Source organism: Lepidochelys olivacea, assembly GCF_965140295.1.
Source record: "Lepidochelys olivacea isolate rLepOli2 genome assembly, chromosome: 14".
NCBI lineage: Eukaryota > Metazoa > Chordata > Testudines > Cheloniidae > Lepidochelys > Lepidochelys olivacea.
The window spans coordinates 15,958,659-15,978,489 of record NC_140424.1 but is presented as its reverse complement, the minus strand read 5'-3'; the positions used below and the strand labels follow the sequence as shown (position 1 = coordinate 15,978,489).

At 48.5% G+C, this 19,831-nt stretch overlaps 1 protein-coding gene across 3 annotated transcripts; it reads right to left on the bottom strand.

The window, feature by feature from the left end:
• Positions 1–6,378: 6,378 nt before the first annotated feature.
• Positions 6,379–18,566, bottom strand: TEN1 (TEN1 subunit of CST complex). Of its 3 annotated transcripts, none has more exons than XM_084648607.1 (4): positions 18,429–18,566; positions 10,952–11,122; positions 10,653–10,810; positions 6,379–7,416 (listed from the first exon to the last, which is right to left on the bottom strand). In XM_084648607.1, exons 2-4 carry the CDS (start codon positions 11,038–11,040, stop codon positions 7,280–7,282), a joined length of 384 nt encoding a protein of 127 aa, XP_084504733.1. In that variant the 5' UTR covers positions 11,041–11,122; positions 18,429–18,566; the 3' UTR covers positions 6,379–7,279. The 3 variants fall into 3 exon arrangements, with proteins under 3 accessions (XP_084504733.1, XP_084504732.1, XP_084504734.1); XM_084648606.1 differs by having other exon boundaries at positions 18,485–18,560; XM_084648608.1 differs by lacking the exon at positions 18,429–18,566 and adding an exon at positions 17,098–17,303.
• Positions 18,567–19,831: the final 1,265 nt, after the last annotated feature.

Below are 19,831 nucleotides of genomic sequence, written 5' to 3'. Positions count from 1 at the left end.
TTTTGGGGACGAAGAAGATGATGATGAGGAGGAGGTTGTAGATAGCTCACAGCAAGCAAGCAGAGAAACCGGTTTTCCCGACAGCCAGGAACTGTTTCTCACCCTAGACCTGGAGCCAGTACCCCCCAAACCCACCCAAGGCTGCCTCCTGGACCCAGCAGGCGGAGAAGGGACCTCTGGTGAGTGTACCTTTTAAAATACTATACATGGTTTAAAAGCAAGCATGTGAAAGGATTACTTTGCCCTGGCATTTGTGGTTCTCCTAGATGTAGTCCTAAAGCCTTTGCAAAAGGTTTCTGGGGAGGGCAGCCTTATTGCGTCCTTCATGGTAGGACACTTTACCACTCCAGGCCAGTAACACGTACTCGGGAATCATTGTAGAACAAAGCATTGCAGTGTATGTTTGCTGGCATTCAAACAACATCCGTTCTTTATCTCTCTGTGTTATCCTCAGGAGAGTGAGATCTAATTCATGGTCACCTGGTTGAAATAGAGTGCTTTTCTTCAGGGGACACTCAGAGGAGCCCATTCCTGCTGGGCTGTTTGCCTGTGGCTAAACAGAAATGTTCCCCGCTGTTAGCCACAGGGAGGGGGGAAGGTTGAGGGGGTAGTCACGCGGTGGGAGGAGGCAAAATGCGACCTTGTAACGAAAGCACATGTGCTATGTATGTAATGTTAACAGCAAGGTTTACCCTGAAAGAGTATAGCCACGGTTTTATAAAATGTGTCTTTTTAAATACCGCTGTCCCTTTTTTTTTCTCCACCAGCTGCATGTGTTTCAATGATCACAGGATCTTCTCCTTCCCAGAGGCTAGTGAAGCTTAGAAAGAAAAAAAAACGCACTCGCGATGAAATGTTCTCCGAGCTCATGCTGTCCTCCCACACTGACAGAGCACAGACGAATGCGTGGAGGCAAATAATGTCAGAGTGCAGGAAAGCACAAAATGACCGGGAGGAGAGGTGGCGGGCTGAAGAGAGTAAGTGGCGGGCTGAAGAGAGTAAGTGGCGGGCTGAAGACAGGGCTGAAGCTCAAATGTGGCGGCAGCGTGAGGAGAGGAGGCAGGATTCAATGCTGAGGCTGCTGCAGGACCAAACCAGTATGCTCCAGTGTATGGTTGAGCTGCAGCAAAGGCAGCTGGAGCACAGACTGCCACTGCAGCCCCTGTGTAACCAACCGCCCTCCTCCCCAAGTTCCATAGCCTCCACACCCAGATGCCCAAGAATGCGGTGGGGGGGCCTCCGGCCAACCAGCCACTCCACCACAGAGGATTGCCCAAAACAAAGAAGGCTGGCATTCAATAAATTTTAAAGTTGTAAACTTTTAAAGTGCTGTGCTTAAAGTGCTGTGTGGCATTTTCCTTCCCTCCTCCACCACCCCTCCTGGGCTACCTTGGTACTCATCCCCCTATTTGTGTGATGAATGAATAAAGAATGCATGAATGTGAAGCAACAATGACTTTATTGCCTCTGCAAGCGGTGATTGAAGGGAGGAGGGGCGGGTGGTTAGCTTACAGGGAAGTAGAGTGAACCAAGGGGCGGGGAGTTTCAGCAAGGAGAAACAAACAGAACTTTCACACCGTAGCCTGGCCAGTCATGAAACTGGTTTTCAAAGCTTCTCTGATGCGTACCGCGCCCTCCTGTGCTTTTCTAACCGCCCTGGTGTCTGGCTGCGCGTAACCAGCAGCCAGGCGATTTGCCTCAACCTCCCACCCCGCCATAAACGTCTCCCCCTTACTCTCACAGATATTGTGGAGCACACAGCAAGCAGTAAGAACAGTGGGAATATTGGTTTCGCTGAGGTCTAAGCGAGTCAGTAAACTGCGCCGGCGTGCCTTTAAACGTCCAAATGCACATTCTACCACCATTCTGCACTTGCTCAGCCTGTAGTTGAACAGCTCCTGACTACTGTCCAGGCTGCCTGTGTACGTCTTCATGAGCCATGGCATTAAGGGGTAGGCTGGGTCCCCAAGGATACATATAGGCATTTCAACATCCCCAACAGTTATTTTCTGGTCTGGGAATAAAGTCCCTTCCTGCAGCTTTTGAAACAGACCAGAGTTCCTGAAGATGCGAGCGTCATGTACCTTTCCCGGCCATCCCACGTTGATGTTGGTGAAACGTCCCTTGTGATCCACCAGAGCTTGCAGCACTATCGAAAAGTACCCCTTGCGGTTTATGTACTCGGCGGCTTGGTGCTCCGGTGCCAAGATAGGGATATGAGTTCTGTCTATGGCCCCACCACAGTTAGGGAATCCCATTGCAGCAAAGCCATCCACTATGACCTGCACATTTCCCAGGGTCACTGCCCTTGATATCAGCAGATCTTTGATTGCGTGGGCTACTTGCATCACAGCAGCCCCCACGGTAGATTTGCCCACTCCAAATTGATTCCCAACTGACTGGTAGCTGTCTGGCGTTGCAAGCTTCCACAGGGCTATCGCCACTCGCTTCTCAACTGTGAGTGCTGCTCTCATCTTGGTATTCATGCGCCTCAGGGCAGGGGAAAGCAAGTCACAAAGTTCCATGAAAGTGCCCTTACGCATGCGAAAGTTTCGCAGCCACTGGGAATCGTCCCAGACCCGCAACACTATGCGGTCCCACCAGTCTGTGCTTGTTTCCTGTGCCCAGAATCGGCGTTCCACAGCATGAACCTGCCCCATTAGCACCATGATGCATGCATTGGCAGGGCCCATGCTTTCAGAGAAATCTGTGTCCATGTTCTGATCACTCACGTGACCGCGCTGACGTCGCCTCCTCGCCCGGTATCTTTCTGCCAGGTTCTGGTGCTGCATATACTGCTGGATAATGCGTGTGGTGTTTAATGTGCTCCTAATTGCCAAAGTGAGCTGAGCGGCCTCCATGCTTGCCTTGGTATGGTGTCTGCACAGAAAAAAGGCGCGGAACGATTGTCTGCCGTTGCTCTGACGGGGGGAGGGGCGACTGACGACACGGCTTACAGGGTTGGCTTCAGGGAGCTAAAATCAACAAAGGGGGTGTCTGTACATCAAGGAGTATTTCAGGCAGGACTTCACAGAGGGTTCCAATAAGAAATGGTGCACCTAAGTTATCGTTCTTATTGGAACAAGGAGGTTAGCCTGGCCTCTGATTGATACATGGCTAGATTTACCTCGCTGCACCTTCTCTGTGAGTGACTGCAGTGTGACCTAGAGGAATGAGTCCCCTAGACAGGGGAGGAGGCAAATGAGTACAAAACAAATCTGGTCTATTTCTTGTTTTGATCCACTCCATCTATCTTTTACATCTTTGGCTGGCAGCAGACGGTGCAGAAGGACTGCATGCCATCCACATCTCATGGCTGCTCAGCAGAAGATGGTACAGTACGACTTCTAGCCATCCTCATCTCTTGCCTGCCTGGCAGAAGATGGTACAGTACGACTGCTAGCAATCCGTATCGCCTGCCCGCTCACCATAAGACGGTTCAATAGGACTGACTGCAGGACTAAAGAGAATGACCTGGTCATGTCACTCCAAATTTAGTCCCTGCGCCCATGTCTGCCCAGGCGCTCCCAGCCGACGTGGCCAGGAGCACCTCGGACACGACGAGGACGACTACCAGTCGTATTGCACCATCTGCTGCCAGAAGGCAATGGGTTGCTGCTACTGTGCAGCAAAGCCGTACCGCGTCTGCCAGCACCCAGGAGACATAGGGTGACGGTTACCTGAGCGGGCTCCATGCTTGCCGTGGTATGGCGTCTGCACAGGTAACTCAGGAAAAAAGGCGCGAAATGATTGTCTGCCCTTGCTTTCACGGAGGGAGGGAGGGAACGGGGGCCTGACGATACGTACCCAGAACCACCCGCGACAATGTTTTAGCCCCATCAGAGTGCTCCATTGTGACTGCTCTGGACAGCACTCTCAGATGCCCGATTGTTTGCCGTTGCTCTGACGCCGGGAGGGGCGACTGAGGACACGGCTTACAGGGTTGGCTTCAGGGAGCTAAAATCAACAAAGGGGGTGGCTTTACATCAAGGAGTATTTCAGGCAGGACTTCACGGAGGGTTCCAATAAGAAATGGTGCACCTAAGTTATTGTCCTTATTGGAACAAGGTTAGCCTGGCCTCTGATTGATACATGGCTAGATTTACCTCGCTGCACCTTCTCTGTGAGTGACTGCAGTGTGACCTAGAAGAATGAGTCCCCTAGACAGGGGAGGGGGGGGAAGCAAATGAGTACAAAACAAATCTGGTCTATTTCTTGTTTTGATCCACTCCATCTATCTTTTACATCTTTGGCTGGCAGCAGACGGTGCAGAAGGACTGCATGCCATCCACATCTCATGGCTGCTCGGCAGAAGATGGTACAGTACGACTGCTAGCAGTCCGTATCGCCTGCCCGCTCACCATAAGACGGTTCAATAGGACTGACTGCAGGACTAAAGAGAATGACCTGGTCAAGTCACTCCAAATTTAGTCCCTGCGCCCATGTCTGCCCAGGCGCTCCCAGCCGACGTGGCCAGGAGCACCTCGGACATGACGATGACGGCTACCAGTCGTACTGTACCGTCTGCTGCCACAAGGCAAGGGGTTGCTGCTACTGTGTAGCAATGCCGTACCGCGTCTGCCAGCACCCAGGAGACATAGGGTGACGGTTACCTGAGCGGGCTCCATGCTTGCCGTGGTATGGCGTCTGCACAGGTAACTCAGGAAAAAAGGCGCGAAATGATTGTCTGCCCTTGCTTTCACGGAGGGAGAGAGGGAACGGGGGCCTGACGATATGTACCCAGAACCACCCGCGACAATGTTTTAGCCCCATCAGGCATTGGGATCTCAACCCAGAATTCCAATGGGCAGCGGAGACTGTGGGAACTGTGGGATAGCTACCCACAGTGCAACGCTCCGGAAGTCGACTCTAGCCTCGGTACTGTGGAAGCGCTCCGCCGAGTTAATGCACTTAATGCACTTAGAGCATTTTCTGTGGGGACACACACACTCGAATATATAAAACCGATTTCTAAAAAACCAACTTCTATAAATTCGACCTTATTCCGTAGTGTAGACATACCCTTAGAGACTAACACATTTATTTGGGCATAAGCTTTCGTGGGCTAGAACCTACTTCATCAGATGCATCTAGCTAGAGTTTCTTTTATTGTACATCACCACAGATTCTACAAGCCACACAAGTAACTGAAGTGCAAAGTGTTGTCCAGTTGGATGTCACAGTGAATGCTGCTCCCCACCTCTCCTTGGGAGGTTATCTAGAGCAGTTGAGTTTGTTTGTTTTTTTTATTCCCCTCCCACAGACATTCTCTTTCCTCGCCCCATGTTAATGTTTGTCTGTCTTCATTTATAGCTGTATGGCTTTGGTAAACAGATGGGTCTTGCAGTGTGTTTTGAAGGTAGACAAGCCTTGATGTAGTCTCACGTCGTCCTCGTCCCGTAGCTCTTCCAAAGCCAGGTACCCTTGAAAGAGACCCATTATTAAAGAACAACACCCTGACTCAGTTCCCCCGTGTCTTCAGTAGAATTACAGCAGGGATGAATTCAGGCCCCTTGTCATAAATATAAAGGGAATGGTAACCACCTTTCTGTATACAATGCTATAAAATCCCTCCTGGCCAGAGGCAAAATCCTTTTACCTGTAAAGGGTTAAGAAGCTAAGGTAACCTCGCTGGCACCTGACCCAAAATGACCAGTGAGGGGCAAGATACTTTCAAATCTGGAGCGGGGGGAGAAAGGTTTTTGTCTGTCTGTCTGATACCTTTGCTGGGAATAGATCAAGGATGCAAGCCCTTCAACTCCTGTAAAGTTAGTAAGTAATCTAGCTCGAAAATGCACTAGGTTTTCTTTGTTTGGCTTGTAAATTCGCTGTGCTGGGGGGAATGTGTATTCCTGGTTTTGTGTCTTTTTGTAACTTAAGGTTTTGCCTAGAGGGATTCTCTATGTTTTGAATCTGATTACCCTGTAAAGTATTTACCATGCTGATTTTATAGAGGTGATTCTTTTACCTTTTCTTTAAATAAAATTGTTCTTTTAAGAACCTGATTGATTTTTCATTGTTCTTAATATCCAAGGGTTTGGGTCTGTGTTCACCTGTACCAATTGGTGAGGATATTATTATCAAGCCTTCCCCAGGGAAGGGGGTGTAGGGCTTGGGGGGATATTTTGGGGGAATAGGACTCCAAGTGGTCCTTTCCCTGTTCTTTGTTAAAGCACTTGGTGGTGGCAGCATACTGTTCAAGGCCAAGGCAAAGTTTGTACCTTGGGGAAGTTTTTAACCTAAGCTGGTAAGAATAAGCTAAGGGGGTCTTTCATGCGGGACCCCACATCTGTACCCTAGAGTTCAGAGTGGGGAGGGAACCCTGACACCCCTTAACAAGAATGTAGTTTTTAATCACTAACAGAACCAGGCTGCATGCTCTTTTCATCTCCTTTATTTATGAACACTTCAGTCAAAGAACATGTGCAATACAATAATAAACCAGAGACAATTTAGGTTTGCTTAAAGGAAAGCACCCCCAAGATTGGACTTTCCCTTACAGGATGAGAGCAGGAGAGGGAAACAAATGACTAACTTCCATCTGCGGGGCACCATGATTTTATATTTCAGAATTCATTGGGTCAAATTCCTTCCTCAAACACACGCACCCAACTCCTACTGACGTCAACAGACACTGTCCATGCTTGTCTCAGTCTGCGATATTGACTTTAACTGCAAAGATGCACCAACTAGTGTAATAAACGGGTGTGCCATTTTCTTGTTTCTAGAAACCTGGGTTCAAATCCTGACTCAGCTCTTGAGGGATGAGGATTTGGTCTTGTCCTCTGGGCACATTTTCTTAAAGTTGCATTCAATTCAGCGTGCTTCCCAGCCTCTTTTCCAGACAGGCTTAAGCACTGGAACCATGGGAGTTTGTAAGGGTCAGGACTGAGGGGCACTGGCAGAGCTGCGTGGGGCCCAGGACTGGAATAGTGGAGGGTATTTCAGGTTAGGTCTAAGGTTTATTGACAGAGGTGTGAGGGCAAACCCACTTAAACCACTGGTATCCCCGACTTTCACAGGCTCTTAGTTCATCCCCATCGATGTGACGGGACAGAAACGAGTGATAAAAATGAGCCCCTGAAAACACCTAAGGCAAATGCACGTTTGGAGAACATCCAAAACCTGAAACACTGTGGAAAGGGACAGCAACCTCGGAACCGGACTGGGGCTCATGGTGCCTAAACAGCAAAAGATCAGCGGGGTGCAGAGAAGGACGGAAGGCAGGTGATGCATTTGAGACCTGGACTCAGTCCAGCAACACCTTCCTCCAGCAAGGCTAGGAGGCACTGCTCTCCACCCGCCTCTGTCTCTCTTGGAAATATCGCCGCTGTTCCTGTATTGCCTGCTCCAGCAAGGGCAGATTCATCCCTTCCACGCACGTCAGCACCCGAGCCTTCAGCACAGGCCCCTCACCTGCAAATATAAAATAACAAATGCAGCTTCTCAAGAGGAGAAGTGTTACATAGCATCTTTTGCAAAGACTGAACCCCCACTGATACATACTATGACTTGAAAGAGAAATTGAGAGAGAGGCAGGAGAGAATAAGGCCTTCAGCTGAACTTCAAAAATAGGCGGAGAGCGACTGAAGCAGAGAGTTAGGGGGAGATTGTTCCATAGAGCAGGAGCTGTGGCAGGCCAGGAGTCCTGCGTTCTGAAACTAGCCCTGTCGCTGACTAGCTGCGTGACTTTCTGGTCTTAGTCCCGTTTCATTGCCTCACCCGCAAAATGGGAACAATTCCCTGTGGTGCTGTGAGACTGAAATCATTCATGTTTAGCCTGTGCTTGGAGACAGTCAGCTGGAAGGCAATCCAGAAGGGCACGGTGTTAGAAAGCATGTCTGTAACAAGTCTCAAACTAATTAAGAATTCCAATCATTGATCATTATGATTACAAGGTGTTGCCTGGGACAAAGCCGCTCAGCTTCACTTGGCAGTCGTAAAGCCAAGCCAAGATTTGCTTTTTACATCTTATAATGCAAATGAAATGATCCTCAGGGCACCAGAGCAAATTATATATGCTGCCCTTCATCACCGAGCTTGTCGGATTGCTTTAACTCCTCACATTCCATGCCTTGGAGTGAGGATGTATTTGTGATGCTCTGAGGGAAGGAGAAGAGACACAAAGATTTCTAAGCTGTGGCTCAAGGTAAACAGCTTGTTGCAATATAGTGAGTTAAATGTGTTTGCAAAATACAAAATACAGACAAGGAAAGGCAATTACAGGCTATTGAAAATTTATTGAAAATTATTGAAAATTTAGAGTTGGGATAGAAAGATGGGGTGTGTGTGTGTGGACTTATCCTTAATTTCCCTAGGGTACATGTGCAGATACACATCCCTGCTGCTTTAGCTGTGTGGAAACTGCACCTTGCTCACTGTGTTGGCTGCTCAATGCACAAGCATTGGGTCTTGTTTGTGGAGCTATGTGAATCCCAAATGATGAGGACAGAAAATATTAATTTGTCTCTGTGGCACTTTTCCTCAGAGGATCTCTAAGCACTTTATATGCTAATCAGTCCTCACAACAACACTGTTAGCCTAATAATTATCCTCCTCATTTTACAGGTGGGCAAACTGAGGCACGGGGCGGGTGTAGCCAGACAGCCAGCCCCCCCCTCTCAGACCAGCATTGCTGGAAACACAGGAGGAAGCTGGAACAGGGCACTTAACATATATTCCAGCACAGCCCTTGAAGCTGTGAAAGCACAGGTGTGCTGCTACAATGTGCCTCTGGGAACAGATACACGATTAAGCTCACAGCAGGCAGAGGCCCTGTGACAGACATGGCTCTTAGTCCCTACTAAATAGCGTGATGCACACACACCAACATCCTAGGTGGGAAAATATTTACCCTGATAAAAGAAATGTCCAGTAGTCGAAACTTATTGTTTCTCTCCCTTGCAAGTGTAAACTACTCTTGCGAAAGCTGGTGTCACCCAGACAGACCAGCCTCAATTTGGCATAAGAAAGGAGAAAGAGAATAAAGGAGTACAGAGGTATAAGTAGGGGACCTACAGCACCATGATTTTTGAGTGCTTTTCACTATCTATCTGCTGGTCAGATAAGTGACAGCCTCCCAAGGCTTCTGCAGCTAAGAGGGTCCCTACGCCTTGTCCCTTATTCGTCTTTCCGCGGAATTGAGTGACCGATCCTGGCTTGGCACCGCTGGAATCGAGAGATGCAAGGAGGGTAAGAAGCACCCACACCTGATCTCCTACCTTTAGTGTACACATATTTTGAAATAGAGCTCTATACTTTGTTTTCTTTCTTTGGGATTGTGGCTTCAGTTTTGTAACTTGTTTGTGTGTGTAACATCTCTACATTTAAATAAGTAGGCACTAGCAATTTTGTAACCACATGATTAGAATCGAGCTTAATAAATTTTGGTAACCATTTATACATAAGCCTGACTTGTTTTCTCTGGTTTACTGTAAAGCAGCCAACACAATTAAAGAACCTCAGCCGTTTTGGCTCTAAAGTCTGGCCATTAGGTGAGAGTACTAAGAGCCTAGCGTTGAGTTGTGCCGCCTCCACGGGGCAAACTCTTGGGGCACCTGTCAGTCAATCCTGGCTGCCCGCTGCGAAGGAGCTCTGAGCTCTAGCAGTTAAAGTCACGGGTGTGGAGAGGCTCTTAGTGCTGCCATTGGGGCACCTGTCAGTCAGTATTGACTGCCCGCTGCGAAGGAGCTCTGAGCTCTAGCAGTTAAAGTCACGGGTGGTTAGGACCTTGGGGCATCCGTCAGCCTAGCCCGGGCTGCCCGCCGCGAAGGGACAGTGCGTCCTAGCGGTTAAAGTCACGGATGGTATAAACGGGCATAGCTGGCACCTCACCAAACATCCTTGGCCGTCGGCTAACAGCGGGGCACGACTTTCCCAAGGTCACATAATGAGTCAATGACAGAGTCAGAAATAGAACCCAGATCTCCTGACTTTCAGTCCTGTACTTTAAAACCAACCTTCCTCCCTATAACATGAGTTCACCGCAATTCATTTCAGCTAAAACATTCATTTTAAAATACACTCGTTGGTTTTAACACCTATGCTTTAAATGAGTGAAATGATATCACTCCAAGATCAAATGTGTCTTCTAATGTTGCCACTTCCTAAGCCTTTGAAACACAAACACACTGAGCTGCACTTGGCCATCCCAAGCCTCCACCGAGTATACCAGTTTTCCTGTAACCAACTGATTAACTGCATAGCACGATCAAAGAGCAGCAATCATAGGGTTCAGAGATAAGGCTATCTTATAGAGAGGAAATGTCCTTTATCATAACCACAAAAGTAATAATATTTGGCATTTCTATAGCATCTTTCACACGCCAATCTCAAAGTACTTTATGAAGGTGGATAAGGATATTCTACATGGGGAAACCGAGGCATGGGGCGGTGGCGTGATTTGCCCAAGGTCACACAGGAAGTCAGTGGCAGAGTTGGGAATAGAATCTGTTCTAACCATAAAACATGCTGTGTCTCACAATGAGTTTGAATGATTTTCTTCACCTAATACAACAGTTGCTTTGGGTGGAGATGGAGAGCAAAGGAGGCCAGAGGCCTAACCGGTGCATGGTTTTTTCCTTTCTCCACCCCGCCACAGACAAACAGACAGCTCCTCCTTTCACATAAGGAGAAAACAAAGAGGCACTTACCATCCCTCTGCTCAGTCTCTCCCAGAGCCACATACAGGGATCCAAGCTGGGCTTGGAATGGTTCCACAAACTTGGTGCAAACACAGACCTGGTGCTGGACTGAGCTGCGCAGGGCTGTCAGGATGGCTTCAGACTGGACCGTGTCGTAACAGTATAACCTGAAACACAATCGATTCAGTGAACTCAGCATCAGGGACCCTAAAAAGTGAGTTGGGAGGCTGCAAGGAAGAAAAAAGGAGAAACAGACGTGATAGAGACACTGTTGAAAGTAGTGTTGGCCTGAAAAAAGCTGCTCTCACCTGCCAAATGTTCGCAGTGTCTCCCCATCTGCGACTGATCCAGAGTTAATCTCCCAAGGAAAATAAAAAACACCAGGACTGGGCAGCATCTTGCACGTTCCACAAGACGACACAATTCTGGCCAGGTATTTAAAGGGATGTTAGTCAACCTTCATAGGCCACAAAATGTACCTACAAAAAACCCAATGGATGCGTTAAGGCCTTATGTATAAATAGATTTTCTCTCGATTGAGAGATTTAACAATAATCGCTAAGTACTATCTTTAAAGTGCCACACAAACTTTAATTCTCACAACAGCTCTGAGACAGGAACAGACTTACCCCATTTCACAGATGGGGGTAAATTGAAGCGCAGAGAGAATAAGATGTGCCACACGGTGGGTGAGCAAAAAAGCTGGGATTAAAGGATTTGGGAGCTTCTTGCTCCCAGCCTTGAGATCAAACCACTAGATTACACTGCCTCTCTGAATATTCCTTGGGTCCTGAAGAGCCTACACAGAGGTGATTGTGGTAGAGTGTGTACACAACACTGTAACCTCCACAATAACTAAGGCCCCAAAATTGAGTTAGTGCTATTTAATACCCAGGCAAGTATTAAAACCTTTTAGTAAAGACAGAGCAGAGAGCTGACAGACGAAAAGCCCAAGGTCTAACAGCGAGATTTACCCCATAGTCTGCAGAAACCCGGCGTGGCTCCAGCCTTTCACAAAGCTCAAGAGACTTGCGCTTTTTCCCTGTGAACTAATGGACTGAAAATCAATCGCAGAATATCAAACCCTGATAGCACAGGATGTGCCACGTATAGCTGTAAAATGGGGGACCGGATGGATCCTAAGATTCTAATTTAAAATGGGTACAACAGGCAGTCCTCGAGTACAAAGGAAGTCAACTGTAAGTAATACAGCTTTGGGCAAAATACTGTAAACTTTAGGAACAGGATTTGTGTCATGGGAAAGAAAGAGGTTGAATTCCTATTGGTTTATTTTAGTTAAAGTAATAAAGTAAAGCAGTAAGGCTAAATAAGCATGCTTATGCTATCAAGTTGTGAAATACACCTGTGCTAAAAAAAAAAAAGGCAGTAAATAAAAAGAAACAAGTCAAACAGTGTGTTTATAATTATCAGGACGGTTGATCACCCAGTGGAATAATCCAAAATGTAACTGTTTGGTTAATAATGCACAGACTCCGCTCAGCCATACATGCTGAGGTCCAACCATTGTTGTTAAAACAAGGAGAACAGAAATAGAAGATGGATATGCTGTTCTGGCCTGCTGGAGAACCACAGTTCTTGAAGTGACTTTGCACTGCGTAATGGATTGCTAAAACAACCTTAAAGAGCATCAAAGAATATGGAAGGTCTTTGTATAAATTGTATGAACTTTAAACTGGACTTTTCAGCAGCTAGCAGAGTGTTGACGGAGAAACTGCAACTTGAGCAAGCATAACTGCAAAACTGGCCAAAAGTATGCACCCCAGATGGAAAGCAACTTAGAGAGAGTGTTCAAGGTATGTCCCAAGGTGGCTGTACCAATAGTTCTGGTTACCTTGTCTTACACAAGCTGGTCTGACAAGATGCGTTGCACAAAGGGACTGGAAAAATTCCAGTTCCAGCTGCAAGAACACAAAAGCTCGTATTTTGTTCCCTGGCTGGGTTGTGAGAGAGCGTGACTCACTTTGAGCTAATATTTCAAAACTTCAGAAGGATGGGTCACCAAATGATTAGTCCATGGCAATACTTCCAAGAGGAACCAAGGTGGACCACACAGCAAAAATAGGCCTGTCTCCTTCAACACATAGCTTCCCGAAAGCTGAGGACACTGAGAAGGGAGAAGACTGAGGTCCTGGGCCAGCCATGTGGAAGCTCTCTGACATCAAGTACTTATCTCAGATAGGCACTTCTAACTGTCTTTCTATTTTCCAGGCATTTCCAGCCATATTGGGTGTGTGTGTGTGATAAGATCTGGTGATAAGTAATGTGACAGACTGACTATATCCTGGACAAACCTTATGGAATTAAGCTAAACTTTACTGAATTAAACATTATTGAATTAGGTTGAATATCTTTTGGTTCTATTGTATTATTTAAAATGCAATTGTGGTGTTGTAGGATTGTATGTATCTTTTCTGGGGACTTGACTAATGTAAATGTTAGGAATGTCAAAGGACTTTTTGGGACAGTGCGTAGAAAGAGGATTTCCTAGGAAATACCTGGGCAGTGAGGGGCATGCAAGTGACCCACTTCAAATCCATTCTTCTGAAGCTATGACCTGGGGAGAGAAGCTAATGGTCTGCTATTTTACCAGCTCCTGAGATCAAAGACCCCTGAGCTATACAAAAGGTGGACTAAACATGTCACGAGTGTGCCAGTTCTGAGCTGAGGCTGTTAGGAACTTGACAACAAGAGACCCCATTGGAGTCTGAACGACTTGTTTGCCAGTTGTCACTAGTCACTTGTTGGAGACAGCAGGGGGGTGATCTCTAGTAAGCTTATTAGCATGCGTGTAGGTTCTTTTATTGGTTTTAATGTTTCCTCTGTAGTGCTTTTTACCTTAAGAATAAAGTAAGCTTGCATAGGAAATCTTGTGTGGCATCTTATAACTGTAGTCATTAAGCCTGTTAAACATCTTTGAAGAGAAACCAAGCAGGCCTGTTTAAGCAGACTGGCTTTTCTGGGAATAACACTGTGAAGGCAGGGTACAGTTCAGCTTGGACGTACCCTGATCAGAAGGCAGTGAGACGTGGGTTTCCACCCATCGGAGGTGATTGCCAGGGGAGCTGAAAGCCTGAGAGTGAGTGAAAACAGGTGCATCTACCCTGAATCTGACAAGTAACACACAGACTTTTTCTTGGGTGATGACCCAAATCAGTCGGTTGACCACATCCTGAAGCTAAGTACCTATTAGTAAGAAAGCATACGTGCTTGTGTATGTGTTTTAAAGACCATCACAGACGTGTGGGTGTCTTTTTTTTTGTAACAGGTTCCAATCAAGATTGCTGCAGAATAGTTTTAAAACGGAACAAGTTACTTTTGTTAACTGGGATTATAGAACACGGTGCATATATCTACCACAGTTAATGGTTTCACCCAGCCTTTCAAGTTCTAGGTGTATACAGACATAAGACACAGTGTGCAAGCTTTCTGAACTGCACTCAGTCTGTCTCAAACATAGTCAATTATCTTAGGTCGTTAGAAGGGTTAGTCACATCCTTCAACGAAAATAATTCATTGGGAAATAGGCTAAAAGGGTTGCCTAATGTAGATCTATTGGGAAGAAGACCTTGGTGATTTGGCATGTAAGTAACTTACCAAATTTGTTTTGTGATCTAGCGGTGGATGGTTTTTCCTCTGAGTTAGCAGCACTAGAGTTGATAACCAAATGGCATGAGTAAGGCCCTATCCTGAGAGACTCTGTCAAAAATCTAAACAAAGTCACCTTTCAAAATCAGTGATTAGTAATGTTTTCTACTGTGGCTGTGTAACTTGATTCTGAAATCTGAAGGGCTGTACTGACTAATTTTCTAACTTAGTAGTAAACAGAAAATAAATGGAGTTAGACCTACCTACACCCAGTCTGAATTTGACCTATAGGTTCTACAAATGAAGGAGTCCTGGTCAAGATTGTTCCCTGTTGTACATTTACCTCTGTATTGAATCAAATGGGCTTCATGCACTTTCCTTGAGAAATTTAGTAGCTCTCACTGTCATGTTACAGAAAACTTGATTCAGAAGTAGCAGACAGGAAAATCGCACCTTACTATTCTCACCTCTGGCATGTTTGGATCAGGCTATTTAGGGTTTACTATAGGAAATAAAGTTTCATTGTAAAGCCACCTTCCTGGGTGGAGCCTGTATCACCTCAGCTATAATAATACTTTACACTAATGTTGCCTTCCATAAAGGGATCTCAAAGTCTTTTGCAAACATTAATTAAGAGTCTCCCAACACCACTCTAGGGACAAAAATATTTAACCTCAATTTCCCCATGTGTAAATGAGAGAGGTAAAGGACCTGCCCATGTTTATACAGCAGATAAGTGGTAGGTATTTTTATCCTAGAAACCGAACACAGGAGTCTGAACTCTCGGTCTTGTTCTGCAGCCATACGACCTTCTTTCCTCCTGTGACAGACTCTGTCAAAAAGTGGCAAGAACTTCTGGAACATTTGTGAGATCAGCAATCTCCTGCTGCTTCTGTATATGTATATGGGAGTTAGGCTCCTTAACTCCATTTTAAGGGCTTTCATACGAAAAGATCTCTCCCTACAGGCCTAGTCCAAAATCAATGGAAGCTCACTAGTTGGCTTCACTAGATCCCAGGAGCCGAGCACACGGAGTAGTAATTTCTCCTTTCAAACTACACTTCCTGATGCCCTCAGTGGCGTATGTGCAATGTGCCAGCCATTTAAGGGTGTCATCATCAGCCAAGTGGAGAACCAGAAGCCCGCTGTCAAAATAAATCAGTGATGCTCTCAAAGTAGCTCACAGGACCTCCCCCAACACCCTGAGTCACCACCTCTTGCTTAGAGACTAAAACATACCCCTGTCCAAAGTTTCCCCCATGCCACACTTTGCACACCCACACCTCCTGCTGGCAGGGCCCCCGCAGTACGCCAGCCTGTTGTGCACAGGAGCTCCTTCCCCAGGAGACAGTGGGAAGCAGGAGTGAAGCTCCTCATAGCCAGGAGAAAAAGGGAGCAAAGATTCCATCACCCCACCCCATTCCCGATCAGCTTCTTCTCCCCAGGCCTGAAGGGTACATAAGGTCTCTGCATCCCACGCAGCCCCTCTAGGCCTTGGTGAGGAGACAAAGATTGCGGCAGCTGGATCCATTGAAAAGGCTACAGGGCAGCACTAACGAATTTTGGCAGAGAGGCACAAACTGATTTGGAGAGCGGGAAGCAGCATTAGGGTTGCCAGGCGTACGGTTTTCAACCGGAACGTCCAGTCAAAAAGGGACCCTGGCAGCTCTGGTCAGCACCACCGACCGGGCTATTAAAAGTCCAGTCGGCGGCGCAGCAGGGCTAAGGCAGGCTCCCTGCCTCCCCTGGCTCCACGCTCTCCCAGAAGCAGCCGGCATATCTGGGCCCTACACACAGGGGTGATCAGGCATGCTGCCACCGCCCCCAACACCGGCTCCACAGCTCCCATTGGCCGGGAACTGTGACCAATGGGAGCTGTGGAGGGGGTGGCTGCACCTGCAGGCACCGTGCAGAACCGCTTGGCTCCTCTGCCTAGGGGCGGGACACGCCGGCCACTTCCTGGAGCAGTACGGAGCCAGGGCAGGCTGGGAGCCTGCCTTAGCCCCGCTGTGCCGCCGACCGGGAGCCACCTGAGGTAAGCACTGGCCAGAGACTGGGCCCCAATCCCTTTCCCGATCCCCTTCCATCATCCTGATCCCCTGCCCAAGGTCAGAACCCCCCCTTGCACTCAAACTCCCTCCCAGAGCCCACACCCCAACCCCCTACCCCAGCCCTAAGCCCCCTCCTGAACTCCAAACCCCTCATCCCCAGCCCAACCACAGAGCCCACACCCCCAGATGGAGCCCTCACCCCCTCCTGTATCCCTGCCCCAGCCCGGAGCCCCCTTCTCCACCCCAAACCCCTCACCCCCTCCCACATCCCTGCCCCCGCCCAGAGCCCCCTCCTGCACCCTGAACACCTCATTTCTGGCCCCACCCTGGAGCCTGCACCCTCAGCTGGAGCCCTCACCCCCTCCCACACTCCAATGCCCTGCCCCAGCCCAGTGAAAATGAGGGAGGAGGGCTGAAGTGAGTGGGGCGGGCAGGGCCTTACAGAAGGGACTGGGCAGGTGTGGGGCCAGGGTGTTCAGTTTTGTGCAATTAGAAAGTTGGCAGCCCTAAGCAGCAGCAATTGACTGGGGGAGGAGGGAAGCAAAGAGTGAGAGATGGAAGGAGGAGAATGTGAAGGGGGGAACTGGAGGGTATGGGGGAAGTCAGTGAGGGAAAGGACAGCTGGAAAGAGTTCAGGAGAGGGTGTATAGTGGGATCAAGGGGTTTGTGCTCAGACACTACAGGAACAGTGTCTCTCCTCCCCAAAACCTGGTGACCACCTCATGCTCAGGGCTATAGAGCATTAGCCATTTACCTCCTGGGGCTCAGTCACTTATGCTAAGGGGAGCTTAACTCACCATGCAACCTGGCAGGGCTGCTTCTCTCACATTTTGTGTCACGTGTCTGTTTCCTTCCACAGGGTTCCCCTTAGCTCACAGCTGGGGTATGGGGCACCCTATCCCCCACCTTTTTGCCTCCGATTTCTCTTTCAGGGTCTTTGGGGCTTGCTCTGTGGGTTTTTTGACCGTCCTTCATTCTCTTGGGACCCTTGGGGGAGAGGTCATACAATGCACTGTCCCTCGGGTGACCAGACATCCCAATATTATCGGGACAGTCCTGATTTTAGGGGACTTGTCCCGCGTCCCGACCTTACATTGGACGGGACACACTTTGTCCCGATATCGGGACCGTCTGGTGGAGAAGAATCGCAGGCTGCCACCGGCGCCGCTCACCGCTTCTTCCTGGGGCAGCTCCTGGCACCCGCCCGCCGGCAGGAGCCTGCAGTGCAGCCCAGGCACAGAGGTGGCGAGGGGGTCTCTGCTGCGTGCTGCAGGGGTGGGGCTTGCAGGCAGTGGCAGCAGGCAGAGAACCCCCCCGACCCGTGACCCTCGGAGCCAGAGGGACCTGCCTGCCAGATGCTTCCCAGGACTGAAGCCATCCCAGGTAAGCACCACTGGGACTCCCCTCCTCGCCCCCTGGCAGGTCCCTCTGACTTTGGGGGGGAGGGGTCCTGCATGCTGCTGGCACCTACAAGCCCCGCTCCGCGGCTCCAGCAGCTTCCATTGGTGCTTTTCCCGGAGCTCGTGCTTGTGGCGGGCGCAGCACGTGGAGAGTCTGGAGCCTCCCCTCGCCGCTCTGACCCTAGGATCCAGAGACCTCCCAACAGGGCTGGTGAGTACGGCCAGGGAAGGTGGCAGGGTGTGATGGTGAGTGTCAGGGAGGTGTGTGGGGGGTGCTGGGCAGTGGGGGAGGTTTGTGTGTGTCAGGGCACTGGGGGTCTGTGTGGGGCATTGTTTAGTTGTGGTGGTGGGGCTGTGGGGAAGGGCACTGGGAGGGCGGAAGGGGAAATCTGTGTGTACTGGGAAACTAGAAAGGGGGGGTTCTGTGTGGGGTGCTGGGCAGCTGTGGTGGGGCTGTGGGCAGGGGGCGCTGGGCAGGGTGTGTGTGTGCGCACAGCACTCTGAATTTGTGGTGGAAGGGTTGTAGGGGGGCTCTGGACATAGTGGATCCAGGGGGCGCTGGGCAGGGGAGCTGTGTGGCACAGCATGGGCCCACTTCCAACAGGAAGGGGCACGTTGGTAGCACAGGGCCAGGCGGACCAGTGTGCCTCTGGCTCCGGTCGGGGCTGTGCACCTGTGTCTGTCTCTTCCTCTTCCCCTCCCCACTCCCCCTTCCCCTCCCCACTCACCCAATGTGTCCTGATATTTCACTCTTTGCGATCTGGTCACCCTAACTGTCCCTTACCTCTCTCCCTGGGACGTTTGCTTACACACAGACACCAGGAACTTGGAAGCTAGGGAGAGCTCTGCACTAAATCTCCTCCCCCTGGCTTCCCACGTGGTCAGGCGCCTGGCCACATGATTAGAAGAAAGAGCTTAGCCCAGTCTTCCCTTGCTGGTGGCAGCTGCAAAGCCCTGCAGAGGAGCTTATGCCAGTGAATGTGCGTAGGAGCGGGTTCTCGCAGCTATTTAAAGACTGGTTTCAGAGTAACAGCCCTGTTAGTCTGTATTCGCAAAAAGAAAAGGAGTACTTGTGGCACCTTAGAGACTAACCAATTTATTTGAGCATGAGCTTTCGTAAGCTACAGCTCACTTCATCTGTCTCCCTTAATTACTCCCTCTGCTTTGTGCCAATGATATGTTGCAACCCAAAGTTTTAACAGTTACTGGCTCCTTCCCACATATTTCTGAAAATTTTATTACACAGGTGCATAAGACAGGGGGCAATCACAGTTCCTGAAGGTAGGAGACTAGATATGCATCTAAAATGGAGAAATCTAGGCTAGTAATTTATGTTTAGTACCTATACGATGTTATGAAGCTAATGGGCTGCACTTCGTCCGTTTCACCAGATATATTTTATTTGTGTTGATTTTAAAATTAAATTGTGAAATAATCTTCGTGGAGAGGTACCAGTTTGGTGGATAGGGCAGGGGTCTGGGAACGCCACCTGGATTATATTTCCAGCTGTGATGCTACTGGCAGTGGACTAATTTATGGTCAGTTTGAATGCCCATTTATCTAATTTAGTTTGAAAATTGATTTAGTTAAATCGATGCAGTTTTTGGTGTGAACACTCTTAAATCAGCTTAAGAATGCTTTCGATCAAATTAGTTTATTTGGTTTTGTAACTGCATTGCAGTGCCTAGCATAATAGCGCCCAGACCTATTTGCAATATCTTAAATAACAAATGTGCAATTAATAATAGAATGCTATAGCTGTGGTGCAATAAAGCCCTGCATGTTTCTGTTTCTGTTTTGATTTACTGCTGTGCCTCTCAAGGTGTGCATGGGATCTCCAGTAGTATCCTGCTGTCATTGCACAGCTAATGCCCTGCTAAATTGTCACTGTTCTTTGCAATTAATTAACCTGACTGCAGGAACTGCATCACAGAGCCCTGAAATAGTTACTTGTTGCACTGCATTTAGTTCCACCCGTTTTATATGCAGTGTGGGACTGATTGTGATTTCAACAACAACAAAAAGTTGCATGACACATTATGCAACTGATACCAAAGTTCAAAAACACAAGAACCTCAGGGGCCTTTTGGAGGTATATCCAGCAATCTGATCAGGCTGTAGCTCTGTACGT

What these genes read in the sequence shown, in the direction of transcription:
- TEN1 (XM_084648607.1), bottom strand. Translation starts at nt 11,040, where the DNA reads ATGCTGCCCAGTCCTGGTGTTTTTTATTTTCCTTGGGAGATTAACTCT. An exon ending in ACACTGCGAACATTTGGCAG is followed by an intron (nt 10,811 to 10,951) that starts GTGAGAGCAGCT and finishes ATTGTGTTTCAG; the next exon opens with GTTATACTGTTACGACACGG. An exon ending in AGAGACTGAGCAGAGGGATG is followed by an intron (nt 7,417 to 10,652) that starts GTAAGTGCCTCT and finishes TTATATTTGCAG; the next exon opens with GTGAGGGGCCTGTGCTGAAG.